Source organism: Pezoporus flaviventris, unplaced genomic scaffold, assembly GCF_033815535.1.
Source record: "Pezoporus flaviventris isolate CSIRO_AGI_PZ_B2104156 unplaced genomic scaffold, CSIRO_AGI_Pfla_v1 ptg000063l, whole genome shotgun sequence".
In the NCBI taxonomy this organism is placed as follows: Eukaryota; Metazoa; Chordata; class Aves; order Psittaciformes; family Psittacidae; genus Pezoporus; species Pezoporus flaviventris.
The window spans coordinates 1,920,025-1,937,508 of NW_026892611.1; the positions used below are offsets into that span (position 1 = coordinate 1,920,025).

The window sequence follows — 17,484 nt, forward strand, 5'->3', positions numbered from 1 at the left end:
TAAGCTCAGCTTCCTTTTGGGTGAGTTTCAAGCACAGAAATGCCAAAGCTGACAAGCTGCAGGGATGTTTTTTTCCCCACACAAACCATCCCCGTGGTGGTACCGAGATGCCATCACACACTGGGAAGGGCTGGCATCAGCTTAACTGCAGGGTGAGGCTTTAGCACCCTTAAAACACAGAAACGCTGCCTTTGGTACAAGGAATCTACCAAAGCAGAAAGGTTACAGTGAACAGAGCACCGAATTTTGTCAATACCAAAGCCCAAGCTGCCAAAACGCCCCTTGGTTTTAAATGCAAGATTTCCCTCCTGCTGGCTCATGGTTATGGAAGGAAATAACTGGTTTAACTGGTTCAAGAAGAGGAAAATTACCCTAATCTCACCATGGATGGAGGGCACCTTTGAAAGACACTGATGACCCCAAGAAACATTATTCTTCCTCTCCCAGGACTCCTGGGGCCTGCAGGCAATGTCCAGCATCCCTCCTGTGCTTGCCCCGGGGCTGTTTTGGTATGATATAAACCCTAAGCAGATGCTGCTTCTTTCAGCTCCGAGGCCCCCAACACAAGAGGGACGTGGAGCTCTTGGAGCGAGTCCAGAGGAGGCCAAGGAGATGCTGGGGGGTTATGGACTGCTCCATGGCACTGGGAATGCATCACCTGCCATTAGCTCCTCCCTCAATGGGATTTAATGAATCTGAGAGAAATTATGAAGTACCATAAAGCCACAGGTATCATAAAAAGTCTAATAAAATTGAGAAAAGCTATTAAGTTATAAATACAACCAATACATGCAGCATCACTCAGATGGCAGAAACTAGCTATAAAATCAAGTCATTTTAGACCATCACTCTACAAGTTACCAAGTCTTTTAAATCACAAGTCACACGTCCCTTTATGGCATCCAATCCTATTGTCTGTAGGACATCCATCTTCCAGTTAAACATACACGAGCCCTTATACACAATGTAGGACAAAGAACTTCCATCAGAGCTTTGGTAGCCCTTGCAGGAAGTAGCTGGGCAGGTCTCCACTTTGTGCCTGTGTGATGTCTTATTTAACCCACTCCCTAAATATCTGCCATTGAAAACAAATAACCCTAATAAGTTGCTTAGTAAAGGATATATTTATTTCTTTTATATATATATATATATATGTGTGTGTGTGTGCATATATATATATGTATGTATGTAGCAACTGCAAACCTGAGGGTTTACAGTGCAGGTGTATTGCTTCTTGCTCACTCAATTTAAAGACAAACCTTTGCTGATCAACCTCCCAATCACTGTGGAGCAATTTCTTCCCTTTATTTACTCTCAATGTCCTGTACGTGATGAATATTCACTGAAATAATTAAACACCCCATTCACAGCCTGTTGTGTTCACCATTAGCCCAATAAAACCCAAACAGGTTAATGATGAGCTTTAATATGGGGATTTAATATCATTTCCCCTATATATTGGCTAAAAGTTTAGCTCCCCCTTTAAACCTCATCAATTAACTGGAAATAAGTAACCCCCATAAAACCACACTGGCTGTAAGTCACAGGTACATGTGCTACATGGCTGTATGCATTTGTCTTCTGTGCTTTTTTAGCAGAGTTTCTCATTTTGGTTTAGCTACAGCATTAGAGAAAAACTGAGGTGGGATTTCCCCCACTGAGGAATTATTTCCCCATTGAGGAATTATTCCCAGTGCAGATGGTTGGTGGAACGGGAGCACAGGCTGGACCAACAGTGCAAAACCACCTTGTTACTAACCAAAGACTGTGTCCTAGTAAGGAAGCCTCTTAAAGAACATTGGAATTGGTGCCTCTGCTTTGCCATGGGATGAAGAGGCCACAGCAGCATCCTGAGCTCTGTCAGCACCCAAAGCAAGGCTGGTACCTGCTAATTAGCCTGCTCCAGCAAGGCCTAAGAGCTCCCCATTAGCAGTTCAGAGCAGGCTGTCAGAGCCACGCAGGGAGAACAGGAAGGACCAGCACAAATCAGGAGAGTTTATGAGGATAACTTACATTAATTTTATCCTTTATAGGCAATAAACCTTTGCTGGTTCATTACTGGCCACTGTTAAGTTTTAAGGGAGTTTTTTAACATGCAGGGGAGGTGCTGCCTGTCCCTGCAGGCTTCACTGCGTGCTGGCACCTCGGAGGCAGTGAGGTAGGGTTTGGGATGTGGTGGAGTTGGTGATGGAACAGGGGAGGGGACACTTTCAAACCTGGGGAGGCTTGAAAGTACAGAGGAAAAAGCACATTGGAACAGCTGTGGCTGCCTCATCCCTGGCAGTGTTCAAAGCCAGGTTGGACACAGGGCTTGGAGCAAGCTGCTCTAGTGGAAGGGGTCCCTGCCCGTGGCAGGGGTTGGAGCTGGAGGAGCTTTAAGGTCCTTTCCAGCCCAAACCAGGCTGGGATTCTATAAATGCATCCCCAAAGGGCTGGGGCAGTACCTGCTGCTACTGCCCATCTCCTCAGCGCAGGACCCCACCAGCTCCTTGCCATCACACGATGAAGATGAACCTCCCTTTATTTGCTGCTTAACTTCATCAGCTGAAACATAGCAAAAGCAAGTGCCATTAGGTCAGAAATGACAGAGCAAAATACCCATCTGCAAGCAAAGTGATACTAAAGGTACAAAGCTGGAAAATAAAGAGAAAGGAGGAGTAACCTGCACACCCCACCAGTGCCGTATCTATAGCTTCACGCTGATTAAACAGCATCAACTGGGCTGTAGACTTACCCCAGGTCCTGAACATTAGAGAAATATTATTCTCAGAATTACCTGAAGTTTTATTTAATGCAATAAAAGCTCATTTTTGATGGGAATTAGTCCTGAAATAGATGACTATTAAGAAACGCTGGTTGATGCACAGCTCAGCCCTCCAAGCTAATGAACTCCAAATGGTGAAGTGCAGGGGAGGGAGCTGAGGGGTCTTTGGTGCCTTTCTGTGGGAGAGGTGGTGAACAGCAGGAACAATGAAGAAAATGCCTAATTTAGCACTGAAATCAGTGGGAGGCTCAGGATTTCCATCAGCTATTCCTCAACCAGAGCTTTGGGGCTCCACAGACTGAACCCAAGCAAAGCTCCTCCCTTTTCCAAACTACTCAAAGGGGAAGAGAAACTAAAACCAAAGCAACAAACATCTCCCACCCCAGAAGAAAGACAGAGCAGGGGAAAACCAGAGGTTTTATGGCTTTTACAAGGCATTTTCTATGAATAGAATTATTAGCATCATTTAATGAGAGATTATTCCCAGGGTCCCCTCCAGCCTGAACCAAGAAGATGAGAAGAGAAGGAGAAACCAGTAAAACAGAATCAGTAGCAAGGGGATGAGACAACAGCAAACCTCCAATTCCCTTTGGAAGTCCTCAAGCTGAGGGTAGAAAAGGAAATAACTCGAGGAGGTAACTCTGCACTCCAGGTAATCTGCAGCCATCCTTACCTGGCACCTGGATGGAAAAACTGAGGTTCCCAAGGGAAAGCTCCACCAGATGATGCCTGGGAAGCACCTGAGCACTGCCTCCAGAGCTCTCACTGATGAATTAAGGGATAGGTTCATTCAGGAATCATTTGCTTCTCTGCAGTTCTGTTTAACCCTGCAGTGAGTCTCAGCACCCCCCCAGCAGCAGCAGCTCTTTAACAAGTTCCCTTCAACATTCCACTGTATAAGAGGGATAATAAATCCCATTTCCAGAAGAAACCAGGGGAAAGGCAGTTGGGAGAGGGAATCAGCTGCACTTTGGGACAGTTTAGCCCAGAATCGATGTGTTTGGTACCAGGGCTGCAGGGAGCATCTCTTCCACCGGGAAGGCAGGCAGGAATTCCAAGATCCAAAATGGATGGTGTGAAGGAGGAGGAACCCAACCTGGGAAAGCAGCTCCTGTCTGCTGGGTAAATGTCGTCTCTTGTGAGGTTGTCCTTTTTAGCTGTCTGTATAAATAAAGAGGCTCCCCCTCGGCTCCATCGCTCCCTGCCGAGCCGCCTGTGTTCATTGTAGCAGTAAATGGAGTTCTTTAAAGAGGTGCACGGGAGCTCTCGGTGCTGAAGGACAGCATCGATCACACAGTAACACAGAGCAGTGTGGATGCAGGGCCTGATCCTGCTCCCACAGGGATGGGGAAAGCTCTGGGAACCTCTGACCTGAACAGGGCAAGGGTGAAGCCACCCCAGGAGCCGTGGTGCCCAGAGCACAACTCAGCTCCTGTGCTGGCAGCAGCAGGAGAGCAGCACTGGCCTCGTGGAGGCAGCATCCCTTGCAGTATCCTTAACAACATCCTCTGCTGCCTCCCTCACAGCATCCTTCATAGCATCCATGATGGCATCGTTTGCTGCATCCCTTGTGGCATCCCTTGCAGCATCCTTCATAGCATCCTTTGCTGCATCCACGATAGCATCGTTTGCTGCATCCCTTGTGGCATCCCTTGCAGCATCCTTCATAGGATCCTTTGCTGCATCCACGATAGCATCGTTTGCTGCATCCCTTGTGACATCCCTCGCAGCATCCCTCATGGCATCCTTTGCACAGGGAACAGTTTGGCTTAACAGCCCTGGCTCCCCCGTTGCATTCATGTCTGCCAGCATCTCCTGCCACCTTCTCCGTCTTCACCTAGGGCTGCAAAGGGAGAAACCACCGATGTTATCTCCAAACTCTACAACAATGCCAGATGTTGATTTACTTGATCGAGTTCCCATGCTGGGAACCAACACGGATGGATGTCCTGGTTTGCACCCTGAGGCTGTAGGTGCTCTGGGAGGTGCTCCTGGCCGGAGCCATCCTCACATTTCACCCAGTTGTAAGCAAATTATCACACGTGAGATTTGGAAAGAGGAGGTTTTGGCACCTCATAAACCCACACACAGTAAGGTGAAGCAATCTGGAATCTACTACTCCTGTTAATACACTCTCTTATGTGACAAATAACAACATGTATTTATAAACATCTGTTGCTGCACAAATAAAAACTGTTCTAAAAGAGAAACCTGATATAAACCAGAATGACTTTTTAACTTTAGAAATTGAGCTGCAATCACAAGAAACAACCCATTTCAGATGGCAACAGAGACGGCTGCCTTGTCTGAAACACCAGCCAAGCACCAACCACACAATGAGCAGGAGGGAAAATGATCCTTAAAATGCCATGCAGGGCCTCAACATTGCCCTCTTCTCTCACCCTCCCATGGTCCTGCCCAAAGGGTGCCACCGCCTGCAAGTGCCTGGATCCTGCCTCCAAGTATCCAAAGGGAAAGCACTGATGAGTGCCAGTGATGACTTCCTCACCCACCTCCATGCAGATGGAGGGACCACAGCAGCGTCTATCACCCATCCCAAAGACAGACCCTGTTTGGAATGACCAGAAAAGGGTGTCCCCCCCGCCATGTGCTCAGTGCTCTGCTGTGCCCCAGCAGGTTCCTCAGGACAGCCCTGCTCCATCTGCATCTCTCATGGGTGGGATGTGCCATCTCCAGCAGCCACAGAGGACAGAGCTGGACCACGATGGGAGTTTCCACACCCAGCATGGCCACATCCTGCCCTGCAACATCCCATGGCTGCCCTTCACTCAAGACCCTCATCCTTGGGGTTCCCATTTTGCTTCCCATCACTTTGTCCTTCAGGGGGTCCGCAGGACCCCAGGGCTCATCCACGGGTGCAGGTTGGGCACCCATCCCTAACATCGGAGCTCCACCTAGCGCTGTGCAGCCCTTCCCACCACCAGCCTGGGCGAGGGGAGGTGGGAAACGGGGGGAAAGGAAGAAAATTAAAGCATATTAAAGGTGTTAATAAGCGACTTATTTAAACGGAGCATCACACATTGAGCATTAATCACCCCGCAGTAAAAGTGTAATTAAGGAGTCACTCTGCCTTCTGGGGAAGGCTCGTGGAGGCCGAGAGGAAACGGGCTCTTTATTAACACAAATTATTTTATTTGGCTAAAGGTAATAATTCTAAGTGAGGTCAACGGGACTCGTGTGCATGGAGCAGCGCCGGGGCCCGGCCAGCGTTGCCATGGAGACTGAGCCAAGTTCATCCTCGCCGGTAATGGCTTTGCTCTGCCACCACCGCTTGGGATTGTTCCTTGGGAACAAACAGGCTTCGAGCCAGCAGCGGCATCTCCTCGCTGGAGAAATCCCCTGGGGATTTCAAGGGGGAGTTGGCAGGAGTGCCCTGTTGAAAGGGTGGAAGCATCGTCCCCTTCCCAGCTGCTCTGCGCTCATGGGATGGCACCCACCAGATGTTCTCCATGTGGGAATGGTGCTCCACAAGCAGGACCAGCACTTGATGTTCATGTTCTCCAGCACAGCTACAGCCCAGGATGGGTGTGGGACCACATCCATCCCAGCCACGCAGAGCCAAGCTGAGGCAATTTTCCCACATCACCTTCCCAAGGGGAAGCCGGAGCTTTATGGGGCTGCAGCTTCCCTAGGGAACACCCCAAACTCACAAGGAACAGCATGCCAGGGATGCGACCAGAGATGTTCTCCAGGCAGAAACACGTTTTTCTCCCCATTTTAGCCCAGCTCTAGCAAATGCATTTGATGTCTAACGGGACCAAGTCACAGCGAGTCACTTACCTGTGAGCGCATTTCCAGGCTCCTGTAGCGCTGAGTGCAGGGCCCAGCATATTTAAAAGTACATCTAATTCCCTAAAAGCAAACTCTAATAAAGGCACGAGTAAAAGCCAGCCAGGATTTGGGCTGTAAAGCCCTGTTTTCCCAAGCACATTCCTCTGCTCGGAGAACTCATGTGTTATTCTGTCTCAGGCAGATTATTGTCTGAACACAGAGGTGATTTATCTGTCTCCCATGTCATGTCATCCGTTTATGTACAGTATTATATGTAGAGTACAGCATTAACATTTTACTATTATTCTTACCTTTCAATGCAAAAAGATAAGAGTGTAAATCTGGGAGACAAGGGATGTGTCACCAGAGCTGAGGCAGCGCTCCCGGTATCCTCATCCTCCTCCCTCTGTGCTCCAAGGCTCAGTTCACCACGGGACCATGCCTAAGTGATCACAATGGGGATATTTCCAGCACCAACACGTGGCTTCACCCATGATCCCCCCTTAATAAAACCACCCCCTTTAATAGGAATATCCCCCTTCAGCACAAACATAACCCACCTCCCTGCCACACCACAGGAGCAACAAACAGCCTGCTCACAACTTACGGGCCTAGTAACTTATTAGCACCTAGTCAAGATTAATCAAGCAGGGAAGACTAAAGCAGGTCCCTAATTAGTTGCTGATGATAACTATATTTGTCATCCTCTCCCAATTAGTCTACTGTACATTTTGGAGCTTAATTGCACCTTGTTCTTCATTTAAATGTCATCACGTGCATCTATTCTCCCCGTTCCTTAGGAAATTTGAGACAAATTTGACATTAAATATAGATTATCTTTAGATTTTCATAATTAACACAACTGAACCCTCTTTGGCCTAAATACATCTCCTTATGCTATAAATCTGGCTGGGCTCTTGGAAGCGGGTATCTCCAGGGATGCCATGGATGGGGGTTTGCATCTCCGTGGCACTGGGGTCATGCACAGGTGGCAGTGGTGGCTGCGGTCAGGATGCGGCCTTAGGATCCCCCGCAGAAGGAAGGGATGGGGCAGCCTTTGGGGTATTGTTCTTTCAGGGGTTTTTGTCTCCGTTTTCACGGCTGAGAACATCTTCAAGAGCCCGATTGTGAATGGTGGGTCAGGTTATGCCCAGGGAAAAGGGAGGAGACTGATTCACCTCCCTCCATCCCACTGCCACAGCGAGGGCAGCCTCGCTCAGCCCTCCCACCCTGCAGCACCCTTAGGACAAGACACGGCTGCTGCTCCCCATGGATCTCACCCCGTTCCCGCAGATCCAGATTAGAGGATATTCAATATATTGATGTACAACAGAAAGCTCCAGCCACCATTAACCCTTCATTCACTGCCCACAGCTCCCTGGCAGGACTCTGCACCTCCAGCCTCCCCTGCCACCCAGCAAAGGGGTCACCAAGGCTGGGGTTACATCCAGCTGCAACACACGTGGGTGCCCTGCATCTGGTCACACGCCTGTTTGCTAACCTGGTGTCCCTGCATGCCATGGCAGCTTGGAGGAAGCAGCACCTGGGGAATGCTGACCATGGGCCATTCCCCACCATCACCATAGAATTCAAAGCCCCATCTGAGCACAGAGCCTCTCTCCTGCTATATCCAACATACCCCAGCCATGTCCCTACACCGAGCCCCACTGCAAGGGACCAAATCCAAAGTGATGGCCCAATGCACTAGGACTGCAGAAGGAGCTCCAAGGTGAAATGGGATGAGCCAGAATGGGGTCTGCCCTGCAGTGCCAGCATTCCAGCCACTGTGTCCCACAGGGGTCTCACACTCACTGGCTCCCCGGAGCGACGCTGGGTACCAGGACACACCATCCATGTACAGGCAATACAGGAGCTGCTCCACAGCCAAACCTCTGCTCACACTGATCAGTGCCAGAGGCAGGGACCAGCACAAGCCCCACTGCCCACCCCAGCCCACCAGGACTGGACACAACCCATGGGGCAACCTCCTGGACACCCAGCAAGGTGTAGGAGCTGCTGATGCCCAGCAGCAGTGCCCACAGCCCCTGCCACAGCGATGCTCTCACTGAGAACAGCGGCCAGGCTTACAAAGAGGAGGAAGGGAAGGGAAAAAGCAATGTATGTTCCTACCTGTCCCTTAGGAAGATGCTCAGCGCACAGATCATCCCTACTGCCTATTAAGAGCCAAAAAGCCCACGTTGGTCTAGGCATTTCCCAAGTGCTCTGGGGCTCGGCACATCCAGCACAGGGAGTGCTGCCGCTCGCTTCCCCGGAGGAGGCTGCTGCTGCGCGAGTGGATGGGGAAGGAGAGGAGAAAGGAAAACTGAGGGGGGGAAATAAATGAATTAAATCAAGGAGTAGTCAAAAAGTGTATTAGAAGCAAATTTGGAAGGAAATCAATGGGCTGTAATTGGGTTTGATTTTTCTTCACGTTTTGTTTGGCTGGGGGTTAGGTACAGACTCCCCACATGAGCAGAGAGGAGAGATTAAAGCACAGGGAAAGGTGCCGGACCACGAGCCGGTGGCCACCAAAGCATGACAGCTCCATCACCCTGTCAGGAGCATGGCAGGATCAACACAGAAAGGAATAAAGGGGAAACCATGCAGGGAGGAGACGGGCATTTGCTTATTTACTCTTTTAGCTGGTGCTTCCCTATTTGGCACACAAACCCATCCTGGCAGCAGGATAGGGGTTGCGCCCAATGCCTGCCCACTGGTGCTGGGGGTACCCAGAAGAGTCCTGCCCAGTCATACACTATGATAGTGATATCTCTAAAAGCATGCAAAAGGAATTCCATGTCCCTCTGGAAGAGATGCTCTGACACCCTCCATATACTGGTGTAAGCAGTGACACAGGTGCATGGTCACTGGAAAATGAGAAGAGAGATCATTTGTACCAATTCATTCCATGTCTCCAGAGAGCATTGATACATGCCTTTAAAACCACACTTGTTCCTGCTGGAGGTTTTAGTTCTCCTCCTCTAAAGGGGAGTGATCCATACAGTGCTTGGGAAGCAAAGCCAAATCCCTGCCCAGCGTGGTGTGGGCTGCACACAGGGATCTTGGTGTGCATCATTATTCCTTAGGTCAAACAGGCCAACAGGAGGCTGAAGAACACTTCCCACACACCATGGTGTGGTTTGATGAACCTGAACTGATGGTGACCTTCAGCCCAGCACACCCAGAAAAAGCACCCACTGCTTTTCCCTTTGTACCAAACCTTTCCAGAGCTGGAGAGTTCAACTCCATACAGCAGGGGCTTGGAACTGGATGAGCTTTAAGGTCCCTTCCAACCCAACCCATTCTGTGATTATATGACAGTGTTGAGCTCCAACCCTCCCTCCTCATCCTCCCAAGTTATGAGCTGTTTTTCCTTTTACCCTTTAACCTTGAAAATTAACCTAAAACACAGGGCCCTGCGCACATGACTTACTCAAATAAATTGCATCCTTAATTATGAACACCCTCGGCTCCTGTGTGCTCCAGGCCACGCTGCCCCAGCGGACACCCCCCTCCTGATGAGTGGTTATTGAACACACGAACAACAATCAACACTAATTAAATACTCAGCTGTGGAGAGGAGACAATGTTTATCAAAAACTGCAAGAGGAGGGGAGAGCATCTTCTGTTTGCTATAATTAGTTTGCAATATTCCCCAGGCGGTCTTGGAAATCGAACTCGGGTTTGTTCACATCTGTTTGGCACAGGCAGACAAAGGCCACTGCAGCCCTGGTCCCACTCTGTGTGTGTGTCCCCGCATCCCGGACTTACATCCCCAGTGAAGCACAAGGGGTGCAGCACCCACATGGCATCACTGCAGCAGCACTTGGTGGCAGAGGAAGGCTGCCTGCCCTCCTCATCCCCTCTCTGTGGGTGTCACCAACGGGGATGACATTCAAGGGGGAATGGGTCAGTGGAGGTATCCCAGCACATCGGGGTCAGTGGCAAGCAGTGGTCGGACAGGAGGGTGATGGCACAACACCTTCCCTCACCACCCCCCCATTAAAACCAAACCCCTCATCAGGAGGAAAAATCATCTAAATGCAAATTTATACCTTTATAATTCTTTAATTCCGCCGTTTTCAGCCAGGGAAGAGCAGGACGAGGCCGTTAATTTCCCTCTGTCTCACGTTATTACCAGCTTAAAGATCTACTCAGCGGCAGAGGACAGGAGTTAGAATTTCCCTGAAGGAGGGGAAATAAGGCGATTAGTGATCACCAGCCTCTGGATGCTGAAGCCTGGGACAGCTCCAGATAAGAAAACGCTGGTTTCATAGCGTGTACATGAATGAAGAACAACAGGAACAACAAAACCTCTCCGTCATACTCCACACTCCGATATTTATCCAAGGGCTGCTGAACCATCCCCATCCTCTAGACCCACACTAGTATTGCCGGCTTCCTACACACTGTGGTAGTACAAATAGGCCAGTGGTGAAACTGGGTTTGCTAAAACACCAACCTCAGGCAATGCTCTGGAGTTACTACACTGGGAGTAGTGGTGAGCCCTTTGCACACACGCCTATAGAAGCTTCTAGACCTATAACACACACTGCCATATATATAATAGACGCTTATAATAGCAGTATATATATATAATATACTGCTACTACTCATAGGTGCCCCTGCACGCAGACACAAGGCATCCAGATGGACACAAGTGCCCTTCTCAAGTCCATTCCACTACAGTTCATCTTTCCAAGCACTGTACATGATTCCGTATTAAAGAACATTCCCTTTGCAGCATCATCCCCAGCCTGACCCTGGGGCGGCTGCATCCCCTTGTGCTGGGATGATGCTGGGGTGATGCTCAGCACGAGCCCTGGGGACACCCCCACCACGGCACCTCCTGCTCCCGCCAGCAGCCGTTGCTTCCCAGCCTCATCCCTGTTCGATCCATCAATACTGGGCACAGTCACTGGGAAGGGCAGCCCCGGTCCTGATCAATAGCAGCAGCAGCCGCTGGCCCCGTGGGTGCTGCACTTGTTGAGTGAGGCTGCAGTGGAAGAGAAGGAACCACATTGAATACATCCCTCCCCCATACAAATGGGATGGAGCAGAGGGGTAAAAACATCTTTTAGTGCCTTGGAGAGGATGAATAACACAAAAGCAAGTGCTGGGAACTGGGGAAGAGCAGCGTTCAGGATGTGAGCACATCTGTATCCCCGCTCTTGGGCTTCATCTGATGCACCTGACACCACTTATAACAAACAAGATTTGGTAGTAAAATACACTGGAGAGAAGACTGAAGTTCAGCACAGCTCAGTGGTGCTGCTGGACGCCAGCCCTGTGCATGTGTGGGTGACAAGGGCTTCATCTCCTCTTGCTCTAATCAAGAGCAAAAGTTCACTGGGGATCAGGACACAGCAAGTTTGGAGGTTACAATACATAGTAAATCGTGTTTCCATGGTGTTTTTCATGCCAGGGATCTCAAACCAATTCATTCATTATAGAATCCCAGACTGGTTTGTGTTGGAAGGGAACTTAAAGCTCATCCAGCTCCAACCCCTGCCACGGGCAGGGACACCTTCCACTAGAGCAGCTTGTTCCAAGCCCCTGTGTGCAACCTGGCCTTGAACACTGCCAGGGATGGGGCAGCCACAGCTTCTCTGGGCACCCTGTGCCAGCGCCTCAGCACCCTCACAGGGAAGAGCTTCTGCCTAAGAGCTCATCTCAGTCTCCTCTCTGGCAGGTTAAAGCCATTCCCCTTGGCCTGTCCCTACAGGCCCTTGGCCAAAGCCCCTCTCCGGCTTTCTTGCAGAGCAGGAATGAATTCGTGCTCCTCCCTATGAGGCATCAGTGTGGATGGGAAGGGGTTGGCACAACACAGTGAGCCAGGATGAACCAGGATGGTGACAGAGCAGAAGCTGCTGTTGTTGTGGATGCGCTTCCCAACTCAGCTCGTGGCATCAGCACTACAGCTTTATATAACCAGGCTGAGGAATCAGTACATTGCCCTCATGCTCCACTGTGATCTACCCTAAATACCTACAATATTTCTGGTACTAAACAATCTCCAAGACTCATTTCTTCAAGCAGCAGCAGATGGTCAAGAGCATTTCCTGAAATTGAACTTTATAATGAATTTAGGATCGAAAAGAATTTACATAATAATCTGGTTTAGATTCTGATAGGGAAGAAACCTACATAGAAACTGCTTCTTTTCAGCTCTTTGAACTAAAGTATAAATCTCCAAGTACTTTAATTATAAACAAACTTCACTAGCCCAGATCCACGAAAGAAATTGAAAAATTAACTACCCAGAGAGGCTCAAGGCCACATGTCAGGCTTAATTCATCAGCGGGTTTACCTCTCGTGACCCAATGGCAGGAGCAGGATGCTCAGGGGCCGTGCCTGTTGCAGATGAGTTGAGATGTGGCTGATGCTGTCAAGTCCCCATCAAACTGTATGATCCACACCGGCTCAGCTCAGACTGGAAACGTGTGGAGCTGGCCAAAGGCAAAAGCTCTTGGAACAGGGTGGAATTATGGCCCTTTAATGTATTGCTATAGGGTGTCCACATGCCAGGAATGGATGGGGTGAAATGAGAGGGGAGGGATGGGAACAGGGGAGATTCAGGTTGGATATAAGGCAGAAGCTCTTCCCTATGGGAGTGCTGAGGCGCTGGCACAGGGTGCCCAGAGAAGCTGTGGCTGCCCCATCCCTGGCAGTGTTCAAGGCCAGGTTGGACACAGGGGCTTGGAGCAAGCTGCTCTAATGGAAGGTGTCCCTGCCCATGGCAGGGGGTTGGAACTGGATGAGCTTTAAGGTCCCTTCCAACCCAAGACCACCCTGGGGATCAGCTGTGCCTGGATCCTACTGGAGGAAGCATCTCCAGAACAGGCACAGACACTGGGAACCAGGTCCCACTGTGCCTTCCTCTTGCTCCCCCCACAGACACAAGGCTGTGAAGCCCCTCAGGGATCATCACCCCATCGTGGCACCCAGCACAACCCCGGCAGAAACAGCCCCATGCAATGGGATGAACCCACCACGGGGGCAGCCAGTGACGTCTCCATCCTCTCAGAGGTGCTGGACCACAGGCAGATGCTGCTTCCTCTCCTCACTCCAGGCGATGCAGAGGGCCTTCCCTGTTAGAAAAGCAAATATTTAGTGTAGATAAGCAACGCCGGGAGCGTTTTCCCCAGGTAATACTAGTAACTAAAATAATCCCATCCACTTTGCTGGTTTAATTTTATATTTCCATTTCTACCTTATCTTTTTTCTGCAAGCATCATTAAACCCCACCATAACAAAAATACATGAACTGTTATTCTTTCAAGAGAAGCCATAAACCACCTCAAAGCTTTTCAAGCTTATTCTTATCTCGTACATCTTCCCCTGGTTCTTCCTTTTTTTCTCCCCTCCCCTTCATGCATTTCAGAAAGGTAGTTTTCCCTAATGTTAAGAATAGTTGCATTGAAAATGAGATGCTGCCTCTGAAAAGCCCCTCTGGAGGATTAAGTAAGTAAAATATAGCCAGAAAATAAACTGGAACCTCATTAAAATAATTTTGCAAGGAGAAATCCTACTTTACAATAGGTTTTCAATATCACTTAGAAAATTCTTAGAGTCATATATGTTCTTAATTCAGGACCTTCCATTAAAAAAGACATTACAGAGGGAACTGAAAGGCCATTTAGTACCCTTGTTTATATAAAAACGCATATTAGGCACAGATGCAATCTCCAGCAAAAGCCCTGTGATACAGAGTTTGAATAAGCTCTGCTCTGCTGAGAGGTGCTAATGAGGGTTGGCAAAGCTGAGAAGGCACCGCCAGACACCCCCCCTCAGCTATTCTGCTGGGTGACACAAGCCCTCAGCATCACTCCTGCATCCCCCTTGCTCTTAACTGCTCCCTACTTGTGAATACCCTGTGCCCAAGGTGGATTTATGGCACCAACTTGCTCCAGACTCAGTGGGGAGGGATGGGGTTCACCCTATCTCATAGGAAGGAGCTCATGTGCCAGGAATTATCCCAAATGCAAAAGGGAAACTCTCCTTGCTGTAATTCCATGGCATATATATATTTCATGTATGATGCTATCCCCACACATTGATTGAAGCATGCTGGTGGGACAACCCCATCCTGCACCACCTGCAGCATCACTTCACATCCCCTACTTGTTCTCGTGCCAGGACCAGCTCACTCCTGTTCCCACTCCCAATCCCAAGCCAGCACCAAAAGACCCAGCCCCAAAGTACAGAGGAAAAGGCATACTGGAACAGGTAGCCCAGAGAAGCTGTGCCTGCCCCATCCCTGGCAGTGTTCAAGGCCAGGTTGGACACAGGGGCTTGGAGCAAGCTGCTCTAGTGGAAGGTGTCCCTGCCCGTGGCAGGGGGTTGGAACTGGATGAGCTTTAGGGTAGGTGCTGGCACACCTGGGCAACACCTCTCCAGGAGCCTGAACCCAACTGATCAGGCAGATGTTTTATCTTCTGCACAAACCCCTCAAAGGCAGCTTTAAAATATACAAAAGAAAGGACATTTATACCCAACTGCAGCTCTGCAGCTTCCGTGGTCATGAAAAGGGAGCCACTAGAGTCAGGGCTGAATCCATGGGATGTAGATGTTCAGCTTTCCAGAGAAAACAGCTGAGCTCTGGCCTGCCAAGCATAGGAAGCACTGCTGAGTTTGCAGCTTCTAAAACAGGCCAGTGAGAAACAAAATTGGCAGGTTTAACTCTGCATCAATTCAAAGCGTGTTGTTACATTTTAAAGTATATAAAACTATTGATCATAAGCAAGGCAGTTACTTCTGCCTGTATTTAAAGCCACATGGAGGGTGATAAGGAGTCGCCACTGAACACACCCAGCCCTGGTGCAGGAGGGGGCAAAAACCTCCATCAGAGGTAAAAGCTCATGAGCGTGGGGTCCTCACACATGAGCAAAACACAGCAAAATAGAAAATAACAAAGAAAATAATGGAAATTGCCAAGCTGGGGACAGTTCTGAACATCCTAAATTACAAGAATCATGGAATCGTTTGGGTTGAAGGGACCTTAAAGCTCCTCCAGCTCCAACCCCTGCCACGGGCAGGGACCCCTTCCACTAGAGCAGCTTGCTCCAAGCCCCTGTGTCCAACCTGGCCTTGAACACTGCCAGGGATGGGGCAGCCACAGCTTCTCTGGGCACCCTGTGCCAGCGCCTCAGCACCCTCACAGGGAAGAGCTTCTGCCTAAGAGCTCATCTCAGTCTCCCCTCTGGCAAGTTAAAGCCATTCCCCTTGGCCTGTCCCTCCATCCCTTGTCCAAAGCCCTCTCCAGGTTTCTTGTAGCCCCTTTAGGCACTGGAGCTGCTCTAAGGTCTATTCTCCAGGCTGAAGCTAAGATACAGGTGATCTGCAGATGCACCCCCAGAGAACTGACAATTCCTTAATCTCCAAAGGTTTCAGAAACCATCATACATGTAATTACTATTCCATTGAAAACACACGAACTCCTTCATCAACCTCCAAACCTCCATCATTTTAAGTTGAGCCTTGAAATAAGTGCAATAATCCTGAGCCTGAAGCCTAAGGGAGGTTAAAGCACCTTCCCTTGAAGCAACATAACCCCTGAACCTCCTGGTCAGAACCCCCCAGCCCTTAGGATGAAAGGGATCAATGCAAATCCAGAGCTGTGTGGGCGTTACACACAGCATAGCCACTGCAGAGACACCAAACCTGATCGTACACGATATTTGGGTAGCAAGTTTTGTAGAGAATAAATATCACACTTCAATTTCATGGTAACTTAGGAGGGTTTACTGGCAAATACCATGGCTTTTACATGGTTCTACCAATTACTGAGCAATTACATGTAACCTAGATCTGGAGGACATACAGTAGGGCTATAATGTATTCCTCTCTCTGTTGAAAAGGCAGCAGTTAATAGAAAACACACTCTCATATTATAAACCCGTCCACAATATTCCTGTGTGACATTATTACAACTCCACATCGATATGAAACCCAAAGCAAAGCCTCTCTTCCCATTAACACATCACTTGTGGGATGATCAATAAAAATACACTTTAAACCGCACCGTGTGTTGCTCCCCACAAAGTTTCATTCTTCAGATTCAGCAGTTGGTACCTCAACCCCTGTGCAATTAAATCCCATTTAGCAGCACTGACCTTCTGATTTGAACTCATTCCCCCAGCTCGTTTGGAGTTGAGCAGTGCTTTTAAAGAGGGAAACCAAACTGTCTGCGCACTAAGGGCGGGATGCACGGAAGCCGTCGCCGGGAAAGCCGCAACGGAACAGGGAGAGGAGAAAAAGGGAATGGAAATAATAGTGCCAGCACATTTTAACATGTTGTAGCATATTTGTAAACATCATTAATCAGGGATTAGCAGATGGTGATGTTAATTGCACCTGTGGAAGTAACAAGACCTCGAGGTTGATTACATTTACAAACTGGGAGTAGGGCTGTGGCGCAGCAGAGGATTCCTCACTACCGGCGAGGAAGGGGCCCTGTGGGCTCCTGCACTCAGCAGCACCCCAGGTTATTCCCTTCAGCCCTTCCAAGCTCTGCAAGGAGAGGTGTTCCCTGTCCCAAATCCAGCCTCAGGAATCCTTCACTGCAACCCAGCGATGGATTGGATGGGATGGGATTCCTCCCTGTGGTGTTAATCTGTGCACTAAAGCAAAACCCAGGGCAGGAGTTTCTCTTGCAGCCAGGCGATTTGGGGAGATGAAAAGGTTTGTGCTTGCCCCTGTCTGAGCACTAAAAGGCCGAGGCTCTGCACGCATCTTCTGACCCAAGGGGGCAAATATTGTGCCACTGTGCTCAGAGACACTCTCATTGTTGAGAAATCATTTTGGAAGGGCACTGACTACATTTTAAACTCCATTTGGTAAATAAGCCTCTGCCAAGCAGCAGGGAGGGAAGAGCTGACTTTCACATTACACACGCACACTTTATTCATATCTAAATATCAAAGAGA

The 17,484-nt window shown here is 49.2% G+C and overlaps 1 protein-coding gene and 1 long non-coding RNA gene across 7 annotated transcripts; both read right to left on the minus strand.

Annotated features, from left to right (window-relative positions):
* Positions 1-170: 170 nt before the first annotated feature.
* On the minus strand, positions 171-4,245 carry LOC133278191 (uncharacterized). Its single transcript, XM_061470719.1, has 5 exons — positions 4,230-4,245; positions 3,861-4,188; positions 3,438-3,529; positions 2,445-2,544; positions 171-1,075 (listed from the first exon to the last, which is right to left on the minus strand). The coding sequence occupies exons 1-5, from the start codon at positions 4,243-4,245 to the stop codon at positions 838-840; spliced, it is 774 nt and encodes a 257-aa protein (XP_061326703.1). The 3' UTR covers positions 171-837.
* A 170-nt stretch (positions 4,246-4,415) lies between these two features.
* LOC133277848 (uncharacterized) lies at positions 4,416-17,212 on the minus strand. Of its 6 annotated transcripts, none has more exons than XR_009746357.1 (6): positions 16,672-17,212; positions 10,612-10,741; positions 9,990-10,126; positions 8,687-8,841; positions 6,868-6,998; positions 4,416-4,607 (listed from the first exon to the last, which is right to left on the minus strand). It is a non-coding gene; the product is annotated as an uncharacterized LOC133277848 (long non-coding RNA). The 6 variants fall into 6 exon arrangements; XR_009746356.1 differs by lacking the exon at positions 16,672-17,212 and adding an exon at positions 12,867-13,335; XR_009746358.1 differs by lacking the exon at positions 16,672-17,212 and having other exon boundaries at positions 9,990-10,423; positions 10,612-11,098.
* Between the last annotated feature and the right edge of the window lie 272 nt (positions 17,213-17,484).

Bases quoted from the DNA above. Each gene is read 5' to 3' on its own strand.
- LOC133278191 (XM_061470719.1), bottom strand. The intron at 2,545-3,437 runs GTAAGGATGGCT...GCTATGTTTCAG, and splicing joins TTTTTCCATCCAGGTGCCAG to CTGATGAAGTTAAGCAGCAA. The intron at 1,076-2,444 runs GTACTGCCCCAG...TTTCAATGGCAG, and splicing joins GAGATGGGCAGTAGCAGCAG to ATATTTAGGGAGTGGGTTAA.